Source organism: Panthera onca, chromosome C2 (genome assembly GCF_046562875.1).
Source record: "Panthera onca isolate mPanOnc1 chromosome C2, mPanOnc1 haplotype 2, whole genome shotgun sequence".
In the NCBI taxonomy this organism is placed as follows: domain Eukaryota; kingdom Metazoa; phylum Chordata; class Mammalia; order Carnivora; family Felidae; genus Panthera; species Panthera onca.
The window spans coordinates 8,036,619-8,054,406 of record NC_138347.1 but is presented as its reverse complement, the minus strand read 5'-3'; the positions used below and the strand labels follow the sequence as shown (position 1 = coordinate 8,054,406).

The 17,788-nt window shown below is 40.7% G+C and overlaps 1 protein-coding gene across 14 annotated transcripts in view; it reads left to right on the top strand.

Annotated features, from left to right (window-relative positions):
* The window catches only part of DYRK1A (dual specificity tyrosine phosphorylation regulated kinase 1A), a 150,377-nt gene that overhangs the window by 108,593 nt on the left and 23,996 nt on the right, over positions 1-17,788 (top strand). For 13 of the 14 annotated variants that reach the window (XM_078452785.2, XM_078452793.2, XM_078452792.2 and 10 more), the window contains 4 exons: positions 1,017-1,213; positions 7,538-7,657; positions 9,651-9,839; positions 14,194-14,341. In XM_078452785.2, the coding sequence (XP_078308911.1) occupies positions 1,017-1,213; positions 7,538-7,657; positions 9,651-9,839; positions 14,194-14,341 (654 nt within the window). The remainder of the gene's footprint in view (positions 1-1,016; positions 1,214-7,537; positions 7,658-9,650; positions 9,840-14,193; positions 14,342-17,788) is intronic. The other variant, XM_078452790.2, reaches the window with a different exon arrangement.

Below are 17,788 nucleotides of genomic sequence, written 5' to 3'. Positions count from 1 at the left end.
CTGCGCTGTTGTAGGTCTCAGAAACAGTGCTTGAGGAAAAGTACCCAGGTGCTGAACGACACGGCCTGTTGTCTGGTTGGAGTTAGCTGGTTTGTTCAGGAAGGCACGCATGGGAACTCTGGGCCCTCGGTTTGTTGGCCAGGGTTCGGCGCTTCACCTTTTGGCTTTCGTCTGAGATTACAAGTGTGGTTAAATTTAAGAAGAAAGGTCTTCTTTTCAAGGAAGAATGAACTTTTATTCGCCAGCTACCCAATGCTTGTATGGACCAAGTGTTCATTTTCCATTTCTACCGTGAAAATCGTGACCGTGGTCCCAGCCTTACCTGTGGGATGATTATTGGCCGTTCATACTCGCGGGGAGCTTGCGGGGTCTGGATCCTCTCGGGACTGTGTCTGAAGAGTTGGAGGAACCCAGCATCCTGTGAATTTGTATCCGTGTATTTGTATGCTCAGCTGTTAATGACCCGTGTCGGTGGTGAGCACCTTGAGGACAGATCTTTCGCTTGGTTTGGGGGATGCTGGAATATTGATCGCGTACACCCGGTGGGTGCGAAGCGGCATCTCAGGGGCGTTCCTTTGAATTGGTTTCTGTGTCTACAGCCACAGCACCCTGAACACGCCCGATCTCGTCTGAGTTAGTTTCTCTGGAGCTGATCCACTGGAGAGGCCCTTCTCAGAAAATCAGAGATTACTTACTTAACTCAAAGTTCTCGATGGAAACCTCCTATGTGAAAATAAGTATTAAGGGTTGTTACTCCTAGCGGTTTATGAAAAGACAAGATTTTCTCTTACCACAGATTTATAGACACGTTAGTCACTGTATTTTATCCCATTGAATCTAGAACTGTTGTGTTGAGTATAGTTATTTGTTTGCAGTGTGTGGTTTTAAAAACTTTTACTATTACTGAAACTCCCAAATCCTAAGGTCCTTGTGGAAAGGACTGTCAGCTAGGTCAAAGGATGGGGACATTGGGATATAAATACATCCTTTCAACCTCACTTACTGTCTTCTCGTAGGAGGAGAGACTTCAGCATGCAAACCTTCATCTGTTCGGCTCGCACCGTCATTTTCATTCCATGCTGCTGGCCTTCAGATGGCTGGACAGATGCCCCATTCACATCAGTACAGTGACCGTCGCCAGCCAAACATAAGTGACCAACAGGTTTCTGCCTTATCTTATTCTGACCAGATTCAGCAACCTCTCACTAACCAGGTAAGTGCGTGCTGTTTCAGAAGTGATTTGTTGGGAGTGTGGCAGAATGGTAAATAGGCAAAAACGGCTTGACGGTTTTCACTTTTTCGTGCCATACACGAGATTCTGGATTGACGAGATAGGATGTCAAGAAGTTTGCGTTCAAGTTTGTCAGCTTTTTCTTTTTTCTGTCTCTTCCACTTGATTAAAAAACACTTACAAACCAACCATAGCCACATTCTCTCCTTCTGTAATAGGGAGGGGAAAAGTTCATTTTAAAGAATGTCTGTTAAAATAAAGAAACTGAGAGCTTATTTTTATAGAAAGGTGGTTAAGGAGAAGAATATAAGAGGAAAACAGGTCAGATTCCAAACTTAAGCAGAGCGGATTTTATGCCATTATAAACAACTTCAGCGCGCGGGCATTGCAATAAATATGAAACTCCTTAAAATGGAGAAGAGAAAAATGTAATGCAAATTAACCGCACTGGTCATTTTAATATTCAGACTAGAGATTTCAGCAGTTGTTTATAAAATGGACAGTGTAACAGAATAAATGCAGAAATCTCTTGGTATGCACACATACACGTGTGTGTTATGTACGTGTGTGTTTTGCATATTTCCTGAATTAACTGCATTCACTACATTGAATTTTGGTTTGGGGAGAATTTTTGTACTGACTATAGTTGTGGTAAAGTTTCTTTCTCCACTTAGATGGAGGGTGTGATGACCACTGAAAAAGGCCCTTAGGAATTTGGGTTGCCCCTGTTTTTTAGGCCTTTTAATATATCAGGTGATGATCAGAACCTTGGGAAATTTCAATATATTTCTTACACTGGATTATTTATTTCTGATTCCCTAGTATGTGGTTTTAATGAGCACCTGGCTCCAGTTAAGTAACATCATGATGAGGGGACACCCTTGTATGTGTTATAAGAAGAATTTTGTCAACAGTTGAGCTGGCTTTACATTCATAAAATATATATAGCACGTGAATAACATTCATAGTTAAGATGAATTATGGCAAGACTTAGGAATTTGCTTTATGCAGTAAGTTGAGAAGTTGCGTGTTTGAGAATTGGAGCACGTGGTCCGAGTGTTCAAACTTGGCAGGTGTGTACCAGAAGACAGCTCTGTGGTACATCCAAAAAATAGGAAAAGCACAATGATTCGTTTGCATTGTGCAGCTGACCCTTGAACAACACAGGCTTGAATCGCGCAGACCCACTTAGATGGGGATCTTTTTGATGCGTACAGCCCAGTACTGTGAATGCATTTTCTCTTCCTTAGGATTTTCTTAATAGCGGTTTCCATTCTCTAGCTGACTTTGTTCATAGTAAGAATAGAGTGCATAATATACAAAATATGTGTTAATTGTTTATTGGCAGACCTTCTGGCTGGCAGTAGGCTAATCAGTAACTAAATTTTTGGAGGGTCAAAAGTTACGTGTGGATTTTCAACTGCACAGGGAGCGTGGCTAGTGTTCCTGACTCCCACGTTGTTCAAGAATCACCTGTACTTTTAAGAAACAGAGTATGTTTGGATTCATTTTCTCCCATGTTCAAAAGCAGCCTGTCAGGCAGGGTGCCTGTTTTTATTGTTTTCCAGCTGAAGGGCCTGAGCTCCCACCTGTGACTTCTCCAGGTGTTGACGCCGTAGACTTGGGGGTGCAGCCCAGGTTCTTTCTTCTTAGACACAGTGCCCTTTCTGTTGTATGACACCTGGCATCTATGGAGGGCTAGAAAAAATCCTAGTCCTTTAGTTGTAGTAGGTAATTGTAGCAGGTAATTCGGTCAGCACAGCACCTGTTTTGAGATACAACTGACATCTTATTTGTGGGTTATTTTAAAGTCAGAAATAATTCACTTAATATTTCTGTTTTTTAGTTACAAGATGTTTTTAAAGGATTCATATGATGTAAAAAGACTGTCTTTTTAAATTTTTATTTATTCAGTTTTTTTAATTTATTCTGAGAGAGAGAATAGGAGAAGCAGTGAGAGAGAATCCCAAGCAGGCTCTGCTGTCAGTGTCAGTGTCAGTGCAGAGCCCAGTGTGGGGCTCGAACTCCCGAACCGTGAGATCACGGCCTGAGCCGAAACCAACAGTCAGACGCTTAAGACTGAGCCCCGCCGGGTGACCCAAAAAGGCTGTCTTTTAAGTAACAGTATTCAGCCAGGTATTTCTACCATAGTCCAGAAATTTCTGAACCTAATCAGGCAGATGAGAAGAGATTTTTCTTATAACTGAAGCGTAAAACACTGAAACCGTGGGCTGGTGTAGCATATGGTCTGCAAGTCCTAAGACATGGGCCCGGGGTCTTGACTCACGTAGTTGCAGGAGGCGGCCCTTCTGTCTGCTCCTTGAATGTATGATGGGGACCTTAGACTACACTGCTCTAAACTTACCTCTGGCTGTAAACTTGGATAATTTTATTATGTGATTTCTGTTATTTCTTGTTAACATCCTAGTTTGTTTGTTTTTAAGGTTTATCATATAAGTAAGTTGAAATGAACTAATAACTTTAACGTTTTATTTCTGGTTATGCGAGTGGTGTGTTTTATACAGGTTTTTAAACAGTTTTGTCCAAAAGGTAAATTCAGGAAGCAAGAGAAACGTAGTAAAAGCAATTGTAGAAAAGTATGCTTGGCGTTGGGATTGCTGAGTCCCTTTGTGCTGTTAGAATTTTCACATACCTTGCACAGTCCTCAGACTAGACTAAGGTATGCCCTACCTGTGCTTTTCAGCTGTTTCAGTAGCTCTCAGAACAGCAAGAAAGGCAGAATGTGGGTTTCTAGTTCTTCATTCTATATGAAACTATGAGGTAAATATAAATAAAATGGATGGAATAGGTATTATTAAGCTAGAAGACAATTTTTAAGTAATGTCCTGGAGCTTACGCTGTGTAATCTTTTCAAGAAAAAAACAGTTTGAGCTCCCAGAACTGATTTAAGCAGGAGATGCACACTATGCTTTCCTGAGCTTTGTGATCTGTGTCTTTGCCCAGAGGGGTCCAGGAGCTATGAGCCCTGGGGGTGTGGGTTTCTCCGGCTCCGGGGAAGAAGGGAGCTCGCTCCGGTCCTCTCTGTGCTCCTGGCTTTGTGACAAGAAGCAGGAAAGGGAGAAAAATGTCAAACGCTCAGGATTCAGCCTTGAGTCTAGCATAGATGCGTAACCGAGTGTTTGGAAAAGTCACTTCCTAATTTTGGGTTTGTGCTCTAGCAAGCAGCACGGTATCAAAACACAGAAGATTTGGCTGCCGAGCCTGAAATCGCCGTGAAAGTTAGTGGAGGGAGTGTTACTTGGTTTGTTCTTTCCACATAGTTTGAGCACCTGCTTGTACAAGGTGCCATTTGAAGCAATGAAATGCAGTCTGGTCTGAAGGCTGATTGTTTGTGGGCAGAATACCTCTGGTTTACATATACAGATGCTCCCAAAGTACTGACTTCTTTTGCAAGAAGTATATAAGAAAAGCACGGTGTGTAGAATTAGCTGAGCAGTTTGGCCTCATAGACAGGGTTGGCCAACTGTGGAAGGGGTTGGTGATATTTTATAAAATGCCAAGCACCTAGCGCACACTCCTGTCGAGCGTGGGAAAATCATCGCTGCTGAGTCCAAATTACCTTCTTGTCGAATTTCTTGTATGTCCTGTACATTTGAAATTGTTGTCTTGATTGTGTGATTTTGGTGTTTTTGAGTGAGCATAATTGCTCCTGGAAAGATGGAGTCACTGGTTCTGTTTTTCCCATGTTTGAAATACCAGTGGAATTGTAAATGGACAAGGTAAAAATTTCAAGAAACACAGTCACAGTTTTGTGTATAGCTAATTTTAATAAACCCACATGCTTATTTTGTTGATATTTATTAAGCACAACTCCGTGATGTTGCCCTACAAATAGCCTAAAAGTGACTCGGCCAAGAGGGTAGAATTGAGGCCTTCCCCTGACCAGGAAGGAGCTCCTGGCCCAGTGTTGTGTGGTTCAGAGCCCGGGACTTCGCACGGTCTCAGTTGCCATCTCACAGGTGCCCTTTACGAGCCGCAGAACTCCGGCCGAGCATTTCACGTCATAGACTCCGGTCTCCCACTTGCAAGCTGGTGACAAGAACACTGCTCCCTCTCAGGAGATCGCTGCGAGGATTCCAGGAGAGATGCAGAAATCTGTGTGTGCTTCTGACAGGGCGTGGAGCAAGTACTTCTCTTATTTTATTGTCAACTACTTAAGTCATTCATTTGTTTCTAACCGCAGCAGCTACGCCTCCCGCCAAACTTTTCTTAGAATAGTAACGAAATACCTCACTGGTTGAGCTTCTGTAAGATCTCATGGTGGGGTTTAGCCGCATTCCAGTGCTCTAAGGATGGTCTTGCCGAGTTAATTCCCTGCATGAGAAAACGTTGCCAGGGTCTTAAAAAATAAAGAAGGAAATATGTTAAGGCAAACCTTTTTCATTATCTTAACTGCTTATAGCATTCATTCACATAAAAATAATTGACATGCTTATTACCAGTATTGTTACTCGATTAAATTACATCTCCAAGGAACAGTATAAGAATAAAATATCCTGTGCATCTCACTGTACCTGCTCTTTATATTTAGCAAGATAAAACAACATATATTTGAAAAATTAAGTAATTTGGATTTTCTTATTAATTGCTGCTATCTTTGCAGACAAATAGTTCTAACCACCGAAGAGTTTTACCCCCTTAAACTTTATTTCGAACTTTAAGGAGGGAAACATCATGAGGACAGAGAATGAATTAATAGCCTACTACAGTAATTCAGTGAAATTACTCTCTGGATAATAGCTTTTTAGAGTTTGAGTATAGAGACAGAGGAAACCAATGTTAATGTTAGTCTTAGAGAAAAGGCACCTGGAAAACTGCCACGATCGCTCCCATCTCGTCTTACCAAGGGGATGGTGACTCTTAAGTCCACCATCACCTTACAGACCAACCCTCTGTTTTGTTGGTGTGGGTTGACGTGGTTAATTATCCCAAGACCCCAGACATTTCGGTGAGGCCTTGGTATGATGCATTTGCTGTCTCTCAGCCCCTCACCTTGACCCGAGTGTCCTCGGAGAGGGGCTGTGCCAGGGGATCTGGCTCAGTCATTAGATTTTGTGGCATCACTGTCTGCAAGAGCTAGACAGGAATCCGCGAATGGCTGGTGATGGTGACTGTAGGTACCTTGATGCCCGTCATCGGTTTTGAGGATCTGTTGATGGCAAGAAGCCCTGTTGGGACCACAGTCCAGGATCATGGCACACTAGTGGAGGCATTCCTGGTGTATGTACAGAGGATGCCCCTGCTCTGGTCCCCCTCCCATCTAGCAGGAAGCTCACGGCTGAACTCCGACTAACCTGTTACAGGATAAAAGGGACACCGTTTAGGATCCGAGTGGGGAGGTTGTCAATAGAATGTGGTTGGAATTAGTTTTTAAAAGAGTTTCACGAGCTTTAAAGTGTTCTCTGGAACTTACTTGGGGTCCGCTCCTAGTGTAATTGTAAGTAGAGATTTCGGTATTGTGGATTCGTTGGTTTATTCAGCAGGTATTTATGAAACATATCGTATGTGCCCACCACTGTTTTAGGCAAAGGGAATAATACACCACTGAACAAAGGAATCCCTGACTTTATGGAGTTTTTCTTGTAATGGGAGGAGAAGGGGAAAAAACTAGAACCGGTAAATGCGTAAATATAGTATGTCAGGTGGTGCTAAGTGCTAAGGCGGGGAGGGAATGCGGACAGTAAGCTCGGGCGTGTTACCGGGGAGAGCGTGTTTTGTTAAAGAAACAAACGCAGGTTTCCGCCTTGCTTACGGGGCAGGTGTTTGTCAGAAGGCAGGGTCGAGGGTGTGGGGGCTGCACGTCTTAGTGCCGGGCTCCAGTCTTGCCCCGTGGCCGCCTTGCTTTGTGGTGCCAGCGGGTCCTGACACCATGTCCTAGGAAGCTGAAAGTTGGGTTTGTCTTTGCCTTTGCCTTTGCCTTTTGTCAACCAGATCGGGCTTTAGGAATAATTCAGAAGAACTTTTTCCTTGTATGATGGAGAAGCCCTCTTGGGCAGTGTCGTGTGTGTCTCCTGGAGTCGTGGGTGTGTCTGTGATCCCACTTTAATTTGGGGAACGGGATCGAAAGCCACAGCCGGCACATTATCTTCTAATTTCACTTCTTTGTTCCAGTGGTCTTCATTGGAATCCAGGCGAAAGAGATAACTGAGAGAGAATGTATGATCTTCTAATGTAGATGTCTTTTTTTTTTTTTTTTTTTTAATACCTGTACACAGGTAACAGAAGAGAGGGGATTTATACCAGTACAGTATAGTTAAAGTGCTAGTCTTTTCTGTCTATTTAAAGGTGATGCCTGATATTGTCATGTTACAGAGGCGGATGCCCCAAACCTTCCGTGATCCAGCAACTGCTCCCCTGAGAAAACTTTCTGTTGACTTGATCAAAACATATAAGCATATTAATGAGGTAAGATGACTGATTTCTTTTAATAGCATATCTTGCAATAGAGCAGGGAAGAAAAGTTATTTTGTGGCCTTTTTAAATATACTAAACTTTATTCCCAGTGATTATAATATTGATGATTATTGTGTAAACCAGAGTGTTAATGATTTATAGGTAATATAATTGTGTAAAAGAAAAAAACTATATTAACAAGGACTGCAAAAAATTAAGATAATTGTAGGATGACTTCCCTTTTTTCCAACTTGTATTTAATATATGCTGAGATCATGTTTCTGTAATAACTCTTCTGTAAAGCAAGAAAGGAGAAAAGGAGGGAATAATGACACTGTAAAATTATGCACATGTTAGAATTTTGTGTAAATTATTATATGTCTTTCTGTTTTTGCCATGGATGTCAGGAAACTCAGTGAGATCTAATACCCAGTTAACAGGCATTTGGCCTACTTTATTTGATAGGTCTCTATTTCTGTGGCTTTAAATTGTCTTTTAAATTTTTATGTGTGTGGCTTTATTGTAAATATTTGAAAGCGTTTTTGGTGGGTGTAAGTAGAGTAAAAAACATAGCACTTGGAATTACTCATATCACCTTGGCCCTCTGGCTCCAAAAATTATTTTTCTGGTGTCTTAGGCCTTTGGCTTGATTGCCATCTGCTTCTAGCCGCAGCTCTAGCTCCAATTAATTATGAAATGAGCTTTTCTGGAGAAGAGTGGATGTGTCTATGCTTCCTTTCCTCTTCATGTGAGCCCTGTCTCCTTTCATACTAAAGGCTTGCCCCGTTCCAGCTCTGGAGCCATTTAAGTAAAAGCATGTTCTTATGCATGTGTACAGTTTATATCAGTTTGATGCTGTTTAATGCCAGTATAGTTGTATTACTGTGGCAGTGTGGCAAGATAAGATTAGTATGCACTCAATGATGAACATTTCTGCGTTGGATTTTGTACACAATGTGTTAGAAAAGATGTGCCAAACTAGTTTTGATTATCTGGAAAATTGTTAACGGTTTATTAATGTCAGTTTGCTAATATCTGGGAGATTATTAACAAAGCTGCTGTTAACCTGTGGTAAAACCAGAGTTTCCCAGTAGCTTTGCTGAAGCAGGTTTTTAACCATTTTGGCACCTTGTAAACTAGAATTTTTCTGGTGTTATTCTGTGCAGTGTAATTTATAATTTCCTCAGTTACCAATTACTTGAACTATTGCCTAGTCTACCTGTAATTTTTTAACTGGCTTTAGAAACAATTTTGTAAGAAAAATAGATAGAAGGAGAAGAACTCAACTGTGATCAGCCACAGGGTTTACGGCCCTTATGGGGAAGGGGAAGGGGAAGGAGCGGCTGGCTTTCATTAGTTGTTACGTTATTATAGGCTTAAAAACCGGAATGTCTCAGAGGGCCTTTTGTATTAGGAAAATTTTAGTTCACACCCATCTAAACTTTCATTTTTAAAACCTTTTGTCTTAAGACCAAATATAAAATTGGGATGCAGGAAGTTGATAGGATGAAAAAGCTCTTTATTTGGTTTGGCATGTGTTGATTACATCAGTATCTACACACACACCCCCCTCCCTGCCCCATCCCTCATATTATACTCGTACAAGCTATGCCATCTCATTGTATACAAGTTATATCCTAGTTTAAGAAATCAATATAAATCAGACTCTGTTAGTCTTCTTGAATGGGATACTTTGACTAGTCACTTAGCATCTGTTGATAAGATGTATAAACAATATAATTTAAAGGTGAATTTCACCGTAGACGTTTTTCATTGGTTATATATCAGTGTCATTACGTAATTCAGATAGCAACTATAGAAAATTCTTTATTTCATTTTTTTGTATTTGTTCTAAGGAATAAAAATTCATCAGTTTCTTCCTGATGGCACATTTGTCTCACGTATACTCTTGATCTGTATCTCACACACACGCACGCACACATGGCACCTCCTCACCCCCAAAGATTTAAATTATACACTTAACACCGGTACATTCTCATTTCAGGTTTACTATGCAAAAAAGAAGCGAAGACACCAACAGGGCCAGGGAGACGATTCTAGTCATAAGAAGGAGCGGAAGGTTTACAATGATGGTTATGATGATGATAACTATGATTATATTGTAAAAAACGGAGAGAAGTGGATGGATCGTTACGAAATTGACTCCTTGATAGGCAAAGGTTCCTTTGGACAGGTAATTTAATGGAAAATGCTGTATTTCCTAAATTAGAGCTTCCTAGTGAATCATGTTGTTATGCCTTTTCCTCAGTAGTACACTTTCAATGTCTGTAAATAGATGTAAACAACAGATATGTAAGTATTTGGGGTTATCATGGTCCTTCAAAGGCAGTAAAACTGCATCAGCTCTAAAAACTCCATTAGACTTTCCATGTTTACTTTCCAGAGCTATCAAGTACTTACCTTACTGATACATGAGTTGATCGGAATCGCTAACAGGTAGTGTTGCCCCTTTCATGTGGATTGTGTATGGTCTCTGGATGATTCTTCACTACGGATGCAAGAGATAATTACCTTCCTATCTGATATTCCTCTTCAAAAAGAAAAGAGTTCGGTTGGCACAGCAGGTGCCCTGCCACTTTTTTAGAGGCTGGGAAAGCCAGGGGCTGTGTCCTGGTTTTTCTCTCAACTTACCTTCTGTTATCAGGCCTTGAAGTGGGCACATGGTCTTCAGGGTTTCCTCTTCCCGTTCTCACAGTACCAGCACGGCTGATACTGTGACTGTGATGGAAAGGATCAGTCAGCAGCTTCTAGCTTCTAGCAGCTTCTAGCAGCTTCTGGCAGGAAAAGAGAGGAAGGGGCTCCCCAACAGAACTCGGTGTTTCTCTTTATTCCTGGCCTCGTCTCCACCCACAGCCCTTCCGTCCTCACCTGCCCACCCAGCCTCAGCGCAGAGCGCAAAACCCTAAATATGGCGGTCTCTCGCATCAGTTGTGTTCAGACCGAGAGCCATCACACCTTCGTCTTTGCACTTTTAAGAAACTTTTTCTCTGGCTGTGGACCTGCCCAGCTAGCTGCTCCCACTTGTCAGTCCTGTCTCATTGAGTCCCCAAGCTCCGTTTGGTGTGAGGTGTGATTTACTGCTGATCCCAGTCTCCTTTGCCTCACGCCCTTTGTGTGGTGAGGCCATTACTAACCTGCAGTTCAAACACTTCTTTGGACTTTTCAGTGATGAGGATAGAATGGGTTTCAGAATGACTCTCCTGAACCACCTTTAAAGAAAAATGGTTTTGGGGCGCCTGGGTGGCGCAGTCGGTTAAGCGTCCGACTTCAGCCAGGTCACGATCTCGCGGTCCGTGAGTTCGAGCCCCGCGTCAGGCTCTGGGCTGATGGCTCGGAGCCTGGAGCCTGTTTCCAATTCTGTGTCTCCTTCTCTCTCTGCCCCTTCCCCGTTCATGCTCTGTCTCTCTCTGTCCCAAAAATAAATTAAAAAAAAAAAAAAAAAAAAAAAAAAAAAAGAAAAATGGTTTTGTTTTGGGGCCTTTTAAAACTATGGAACCCGCGTGCTCCTATTTGCCCATTCCTGCTCTGAGAGAAGGAAAAATAATGCCTTTTTTTCAGCCTGTGCATGCGTCTGATCACACTTAGGACAAAAAATGTACTGTGGGCCGTTAGCAGCCACCCAGAAAAGACCCAGAAAAATCTTCAGCTATTAAACCTGTAAGGAAATACGTACAAGGTTGCTAGGAGGCCTCTGTAATTCCAGTGTGGCTCTTCAAGGCCCTGGTGCCACCTGTGTATAGTATCTGCCCCTTCCCGCTTTCAAATTCCAAGTAGTTGCAGTGCTTGTAAAGAACTCAGGGACCTTCTCCTTGATTTGTAACCTCTTTTTCTTTGAGTTAGGGGTTTCTCAGTGTTGGGGGAGTCCCTCTTTATGAAGTATTACTTCTTTTGTCAGAAGCAGCTCCTTCTCTCTCAGGGTCTCCTAAGGAAAGGCGTTTTAGTAAAGCCGCACGCGCCCTAGATCCAGGGGTTGCTGGCTCCACCTTGAAAATCACACCAGCTACTTGGGCAGCTGCCTTCAGTAGGACGGTTTTCTAACCCCTATGTTGTTCACCGTGGAAATGGTGGCCATGCAGCCGACTCTCTAAACTTCGTTTTCCATTTTGGTTTTTTGGTTTTCCCTAAATACGTAGTCTTTGAGTTCAGAGTGATGTTTTTCTCCTCCCCTTCACTTTGATTTTCTCATACTTTAATTCCTAAGAGCAAGTGAGCATAGTTAAACATTTGAAAATTGAGACCCGTTGACCTCAAACTCCATCTCATCGGGTTAGACTGATGCCTGCCTTAGGCTCACGCGTGTTCAGGTTCAGGACCCGTCACTCACCAGGTAATGTCTTCCATACTGACTTGATCAGATTTTCTCTGAACTCTGCCAGATCCTTGTCAAGTAAGGTGCTCCTTCATTTCTTTAGCCAATGGTTAGGAGTCTTGATTGCACATTGAAATTTCCCAGGGAGCTTTGGCAGGAGGTGGGGGGGGGGGGGATGTTGGGGGGAAAGGAGCTGCTACCTGGGCTGTAAACCAATTAAACCAGAATCTCTGTGGCTGGATTCTGCGCGTTTGTATTTTTTCAAGCTGCCTGTTGAATGTGTAATTCAGGGTCGGAAACCATTGCTTTAGCATTTAGCCGGTTAACTATTTGCTAAGTCAGTAAATAGTTGGGCCCGTTAGTGGCCTTTGTCCTGGAGACCATTAGGATCCGGGCGTAGAACTGCAGCTCTTGGTGCCGTCAATATAGTCAGTGAAACAGAAGAATACCAAAACCGCTTGGTCAGATGTTTATAGGGGTAGCCTCTGATTTTAAAGACAGTAGACACTCTTTTTTCTAGAATTGGATGAAACCAGAAATAATTGCATTTTTCATTCCAAGTTTGATTTAAAAAATTTTTTTTAACAAGTTATTTATTTTTTTGAGAGACAGAGATGGCGCAAGTGGGGGAGGGGCAGAGAGAAAGGGAGACACAATCCCAAGGTGGCAGCACAGAGCCTGATGTGAGGCTGGAACCCACGAAACCGCGAGATTGTGACTGGAGCTGAAACCAAGAGTCGGACGCTTAACCGACTGAGCCATCCAGGCACCCCTCCAAGTTTGATTTTAATTGGACCATTTATAATACACCATTGACAATATATTTAACCTTGACTGATGTAAATCTTCATGCATTCCATTCTCTTCCTCTCCTCTAGTGGTACTCAGCCTCCAAATTGGAATTACCTGGAGTTCTACCTACATCTATCTCCAGGCTTTCTGAATATGCTAGAAAATGTATAAAAACTCTTGCCTATTCAGATTGTATGTATTATAAATATAAATTAACATTTAATCAGATGGCTCTTTCTGATTTGTGGATAGTTCTCTTTTATCAATGTATTGATTTCCTGAGTTTTTTAAATGTTTATTTTGTGTGTGTGCGAAAGAGATAGTACGTGAATGGGGGAGGGGCAAGGAGAGAGGAAAAGAGAGAATCCCAAGCAGGCTCAACCCTGTTGGCCCAGAGCCCGACTTGGGGCTTGATCTCACACAAATCGTGAGATCATGACCTGAGCCAAAATCAAGAGTTGGATGTTTCTGACTAAGCCACCCAGGTGCCCTGATTTCCTAATTTTTATGTAACTCTCTTTGTTAATAATGTGAAACTCCTTTTAAGTGAGTAAAATTAAGATGAGAGGTGTACATGGTGATTTGCTTATGAACACTCCACTTTCCTTAGCATTGATTCCTACTTTAAAACTATCAAAATCCACTAATTGTGGCTTTTACCTTATATCATGGAACTTTCTGAGTAATTTGTATTAGATTTATTTTTTTAAAGTAAACCTATTCTTTTGTTATATACCCGTGTTTGTGAAAGTCTAACTTAAGGTTGGGAAGCTTTCTGCATTTTTCAAATGACTCAGAACCTTATTTTAAATATTTTACCTGAGGGGTGCCTGGGTGGCTCAGTCAGTTGAGTGTCCAACGTTGGCCCAGGTCATGATCTCAACAGTTTGTGAGTTTGAACCCCACTTTGGGCTTTGCTCTGACAGCATGGAGCCTGCTTCGGATTCTCTGTCTTCCTCTCTGTCTGCCTCTCCACCACTCATGCGTACTCTCTCTCAAAAATAAATAAACATTAAAAAAACTTTAAAAAATAAATAATTTACACATATACTTGAGATTTAAACCAGGTTTTTCTCCCATTAAAAGGTTAGGAGAATTGTTTTATAGTGTCATTTAGTAAAAAAGGTAAAAAAGCAAAGCACTTGTCATGATGTAAATTTGTTTCTGGAGAAATCTAGCTTTTGTTAAGGCAGTATTGTGGATATTTAGAAATACTGTAAGGATACAAAAGAAATGTAACAGAAAAGATTGACTTAAAGTTGACTGTAAAGTAGTAAATGGATGAGACTGAATGGAAACAAACAGGACCTCATCTTAGGGAGATGAGAAGAATGAGAATTAGGTAAATATACAATTAAAGTTAAATGTAGAATGTTGTGCAGTTGTTGCCATTAGTAGAGAATTATTTATCTTTTTTCTCTTTTAGGTTGTAAAAGCATATGATCGTGTGGAGCAAGAATGGGTTGCCATTAAAATAATAAAGAACAAGAAGGCTTTTCTGAATCAAGCCCAGATAGAAGTGCGACTTCTTGAGCTCATGAACAAACATGACACTGAAATGAAATACTACATAGGTAAACAAACAGGCACACAAAGCCATGTGCCCTCACATGGGCCAGAAGTTTGAGTTCATGGTTGTTTTTGAATGAGAATATGTTAATTTTTAAAGTGATAGGTTAAAAATTCAACTGTTTATTTCTGTTGGAGGGCATAGATTTTTGTCGGTTACTCGATCTGGCAGTAATATTCTAAATCTTGGGGAATGTGCATTCCTCGTGGTGTATAATTTAGAAACACAAGAATAGTATCATGTTTTGCAACTTACTAGTGCCATTTGTTTGCTGTAATGATGCACTTTATCCGGGGGTCCTCTTTTTAGCAACTTTAACTGTTTCTCCTACCCTCAGAAATCAGAAGTAAGCCAAATATATTACAATAATAGAACTAGTTTTGGAATGTCTGAGCCAAGTTCTCAGACTCCTCCTCAGGCTGTTTGTCAGTTTGACAGCATTAGATGCTGTTAAGACTTATTACACCAGAAAAGAGGTAATAGCCGCTATTTCTTGAACTCCTATCATATTCCTTGTGCTTTTCTTCCATCATCTGTAATAGAGTAGTCCTGTAAGGAAAGCGGTGGGGTCCTTAGATTATAGACTGTGTTTACAAAGTGTAACATACCCAGGATCCCAGGGGCTCTGCAGCTAGCATCTGAAGCTACCTCTGCTGGAATCTAGACCCTGTGTTTGTTTCCTTGTCTTACAGTGTTTTTCCTGAAAACAAAAAAGAGAAAAATTCTGAAAATAGTGAAGTCAGTTGATATATGGGCCCAACAACATTGAATATACCTTGTTTAATACTGTTCTCAGTCAAACCTAAGATGCCAAGGATTGTAAGATCCCATTATTCTATGTGCCAAGAAACAAATTGCTACCAAGAGTAAATATAAAATACCATCAAGTTTTAAGATTGAGACCTTAGGATCAACTAACTATAGCAGTTTCTCTAGGCATGTATACATAGCAACTCATTTCCAGAAATGCTGGCCTGACTTGATAAACATGAGGTTAAATTTTATTTAACAAATATCTTTTTATGAATAAGTGGGCATTATGATTCTTTAGTGTGCCCAAAATGGTGGAAACAAAAAATGAATGTTTAAAGATGTAAGGTTCAGATACCAAGATCAGATTTCCTTTATGAAACTGCCTTCATTCCCTAGTGTTACAGTAAAATGACCTTAATATTATTAATTTTTCTTAATTTCTTCTCTGTAGAGAAAACCTGATATAATCCATAGTAATAACATGTCTATTTAAAACCTTTTCCTTTTTTTTTTTTTTTTGTTTTGTTTATTTTTGAGAGAGAGAGAAAAACACAAGTGGGGGAGGGGGAGAGAGACAGAGACAGAGACAGAGAGAGAGAGAGAGACAGAGCGACAGAGACACAGAATCCGAAGCAGGCTCCAGGCTCTGAGCTGTCGGCACAGAGCCTGACGCGGGGCTGCAACCCACGATCTGTGAGATCATGACCTGAGCCACAAAGTCGGATGCTTAACTGACTGAACCACCCAGGTGCCCCTAAAACCTCTCGTACTCACTGAACATTTACTGTTCAGTGTCAGTTATAACTTGTGTAAATTTGAGCCTGTTTTCATTCAAAGGGCTTAGAAGCTCAAGAAGGACATTTGAAGGATACTTGACTTATAATCTGTGAACATCTTCCTCCTCACTCTTGTGTTTTGTGTTTTGAGTGTTTGCTTAAGTAGTAAAGAAAATGTTGATGGCATTACATTTGAATTCTGTCTTATGGAAAGAAAACATGGCAAATTTATAGTAAGCATTCAATAAATGTTAGTTATTCAGTTGTATATAATAATGGCTGTCAATTTGTTTTTAATAAACTGACTTTAATGATTATTAATGGCATTAATTATTATAGATGCTTTTGGGATGCATTTTTTTTTTTTTTAAGTTTTTATTTAGGAAGGTGGTGAATGCACAGTGTCTCAAGAAACTAAGGCTTTATATTGGAAAACAAGCAAAAACTTTAAAATTAGACATAGCCCTGCCAGGAGAATTGATACTTAAAATTTAAGATGTCTCAAAGTCATATTGCTCTTTTGTGATGTCAGTAACTTCTTTTTGTTTTGAAGTAATTGATAAGAATAGTTTATTCTAATAGTTTGTAGTCCTAGGTCTTTGAGACTTAAAAAAAAAAAAAAAGTCTTCTTTACCGTGCAGCATAATTGCTCACGTGGATTATTTGGTATCTGTCATGGGTCTAGTTAAAATTCACTTTAGGTTTAGAACAAAGTCTTGCTGACCCTCAACAAAGTTCAGTTAAAAAGATAACACAACTGTATCCCCAAAGTTCGGTGAAAAAGATACATAAATATACTTGTGTTTGAGCTTTCTTTGACAATGTCTTTAGTGCTCAGCCCATTGTAGTTACTCAGTAAATGAGTAATGAATTGGAAAGTCAGGTGGAACCAAGTGGCTTGATCTTCCATTCGAAGAACTTTGTAATCACAGAGTTTCTTAAAGGAATTTTTGTAATTACACTGGAATTTTGACATCAGTTACTTTTCTACATTCTTTTTGTGGCTACTGCTTCATCAAATTAAAACTCTTGACCAAGTTGCTGGGGTGTCTTCTTGCCCATGGAGCTCTGTTTATAGTATTAAACCTATGCACTTCACTGATTAAGAGCAGATATTATACATTCTTTTTTTTTTTTTTAATTTTTCTTAATGTTTTTTTATTATTATTGAGAGAGAGAGAGAGAGAGAGAGAGAGAGAGCAAGCAGAGGAGGGTTAGAAAGAGGGAGACAGAGAATTCAAAAGAGGCTCCAGGCTCTGAGCTGTCAGCACAGAACCTGATGTGGGGCTCGAACCCACTAACAGGGAGATGGTGACCTGAGCCGAAGTTGGACGTTTAACCGACCGAGCCACCCAGGAGCCCCAGATGTTATACGTTCTTATGTAACCTTTAAGGATTCTTTTTATTTTCAGAGTGTTGAGTTGTACTGTAGACTCCTATAGAGCCGTTTAGCATTTGTATTATTTATCCCAGCTTTGGATTGTTTGTATCAAGAATGATGTGAAACCAATGTTGACGGGCCCTGCTCCTGGGGAGGCCATTCAGGAGCACACAATGTATCCCCCATTTTTGGGGACCAGAGATTGAATACCGTCATAGTTACTCCAGATAGATCTGTAGAGAAACCTGTTTTTTTTATGAAACCAAGAGACCAAAATGAAGGTAACCTTGACAGATGGTTGTTTTATGTCATTCCAGTTGAGTAACAAGTGTTCAGCTTGGTATATATAAGAATTTTATAGTGAAGGGCAGCACTTTATTGAATGACCTCATCTGATGTGCAGTCAGTGTTAATACTAAAAGCACAATCTTTGAAGCAATTTAGTGTGTATTAAGCCTTTTTAGAGGTCAACACTGATCGCATATAATGGCTTCTATACTCTTTTTTCTCATTCATGAGCCTGCTTACAATTTCTTCTTAT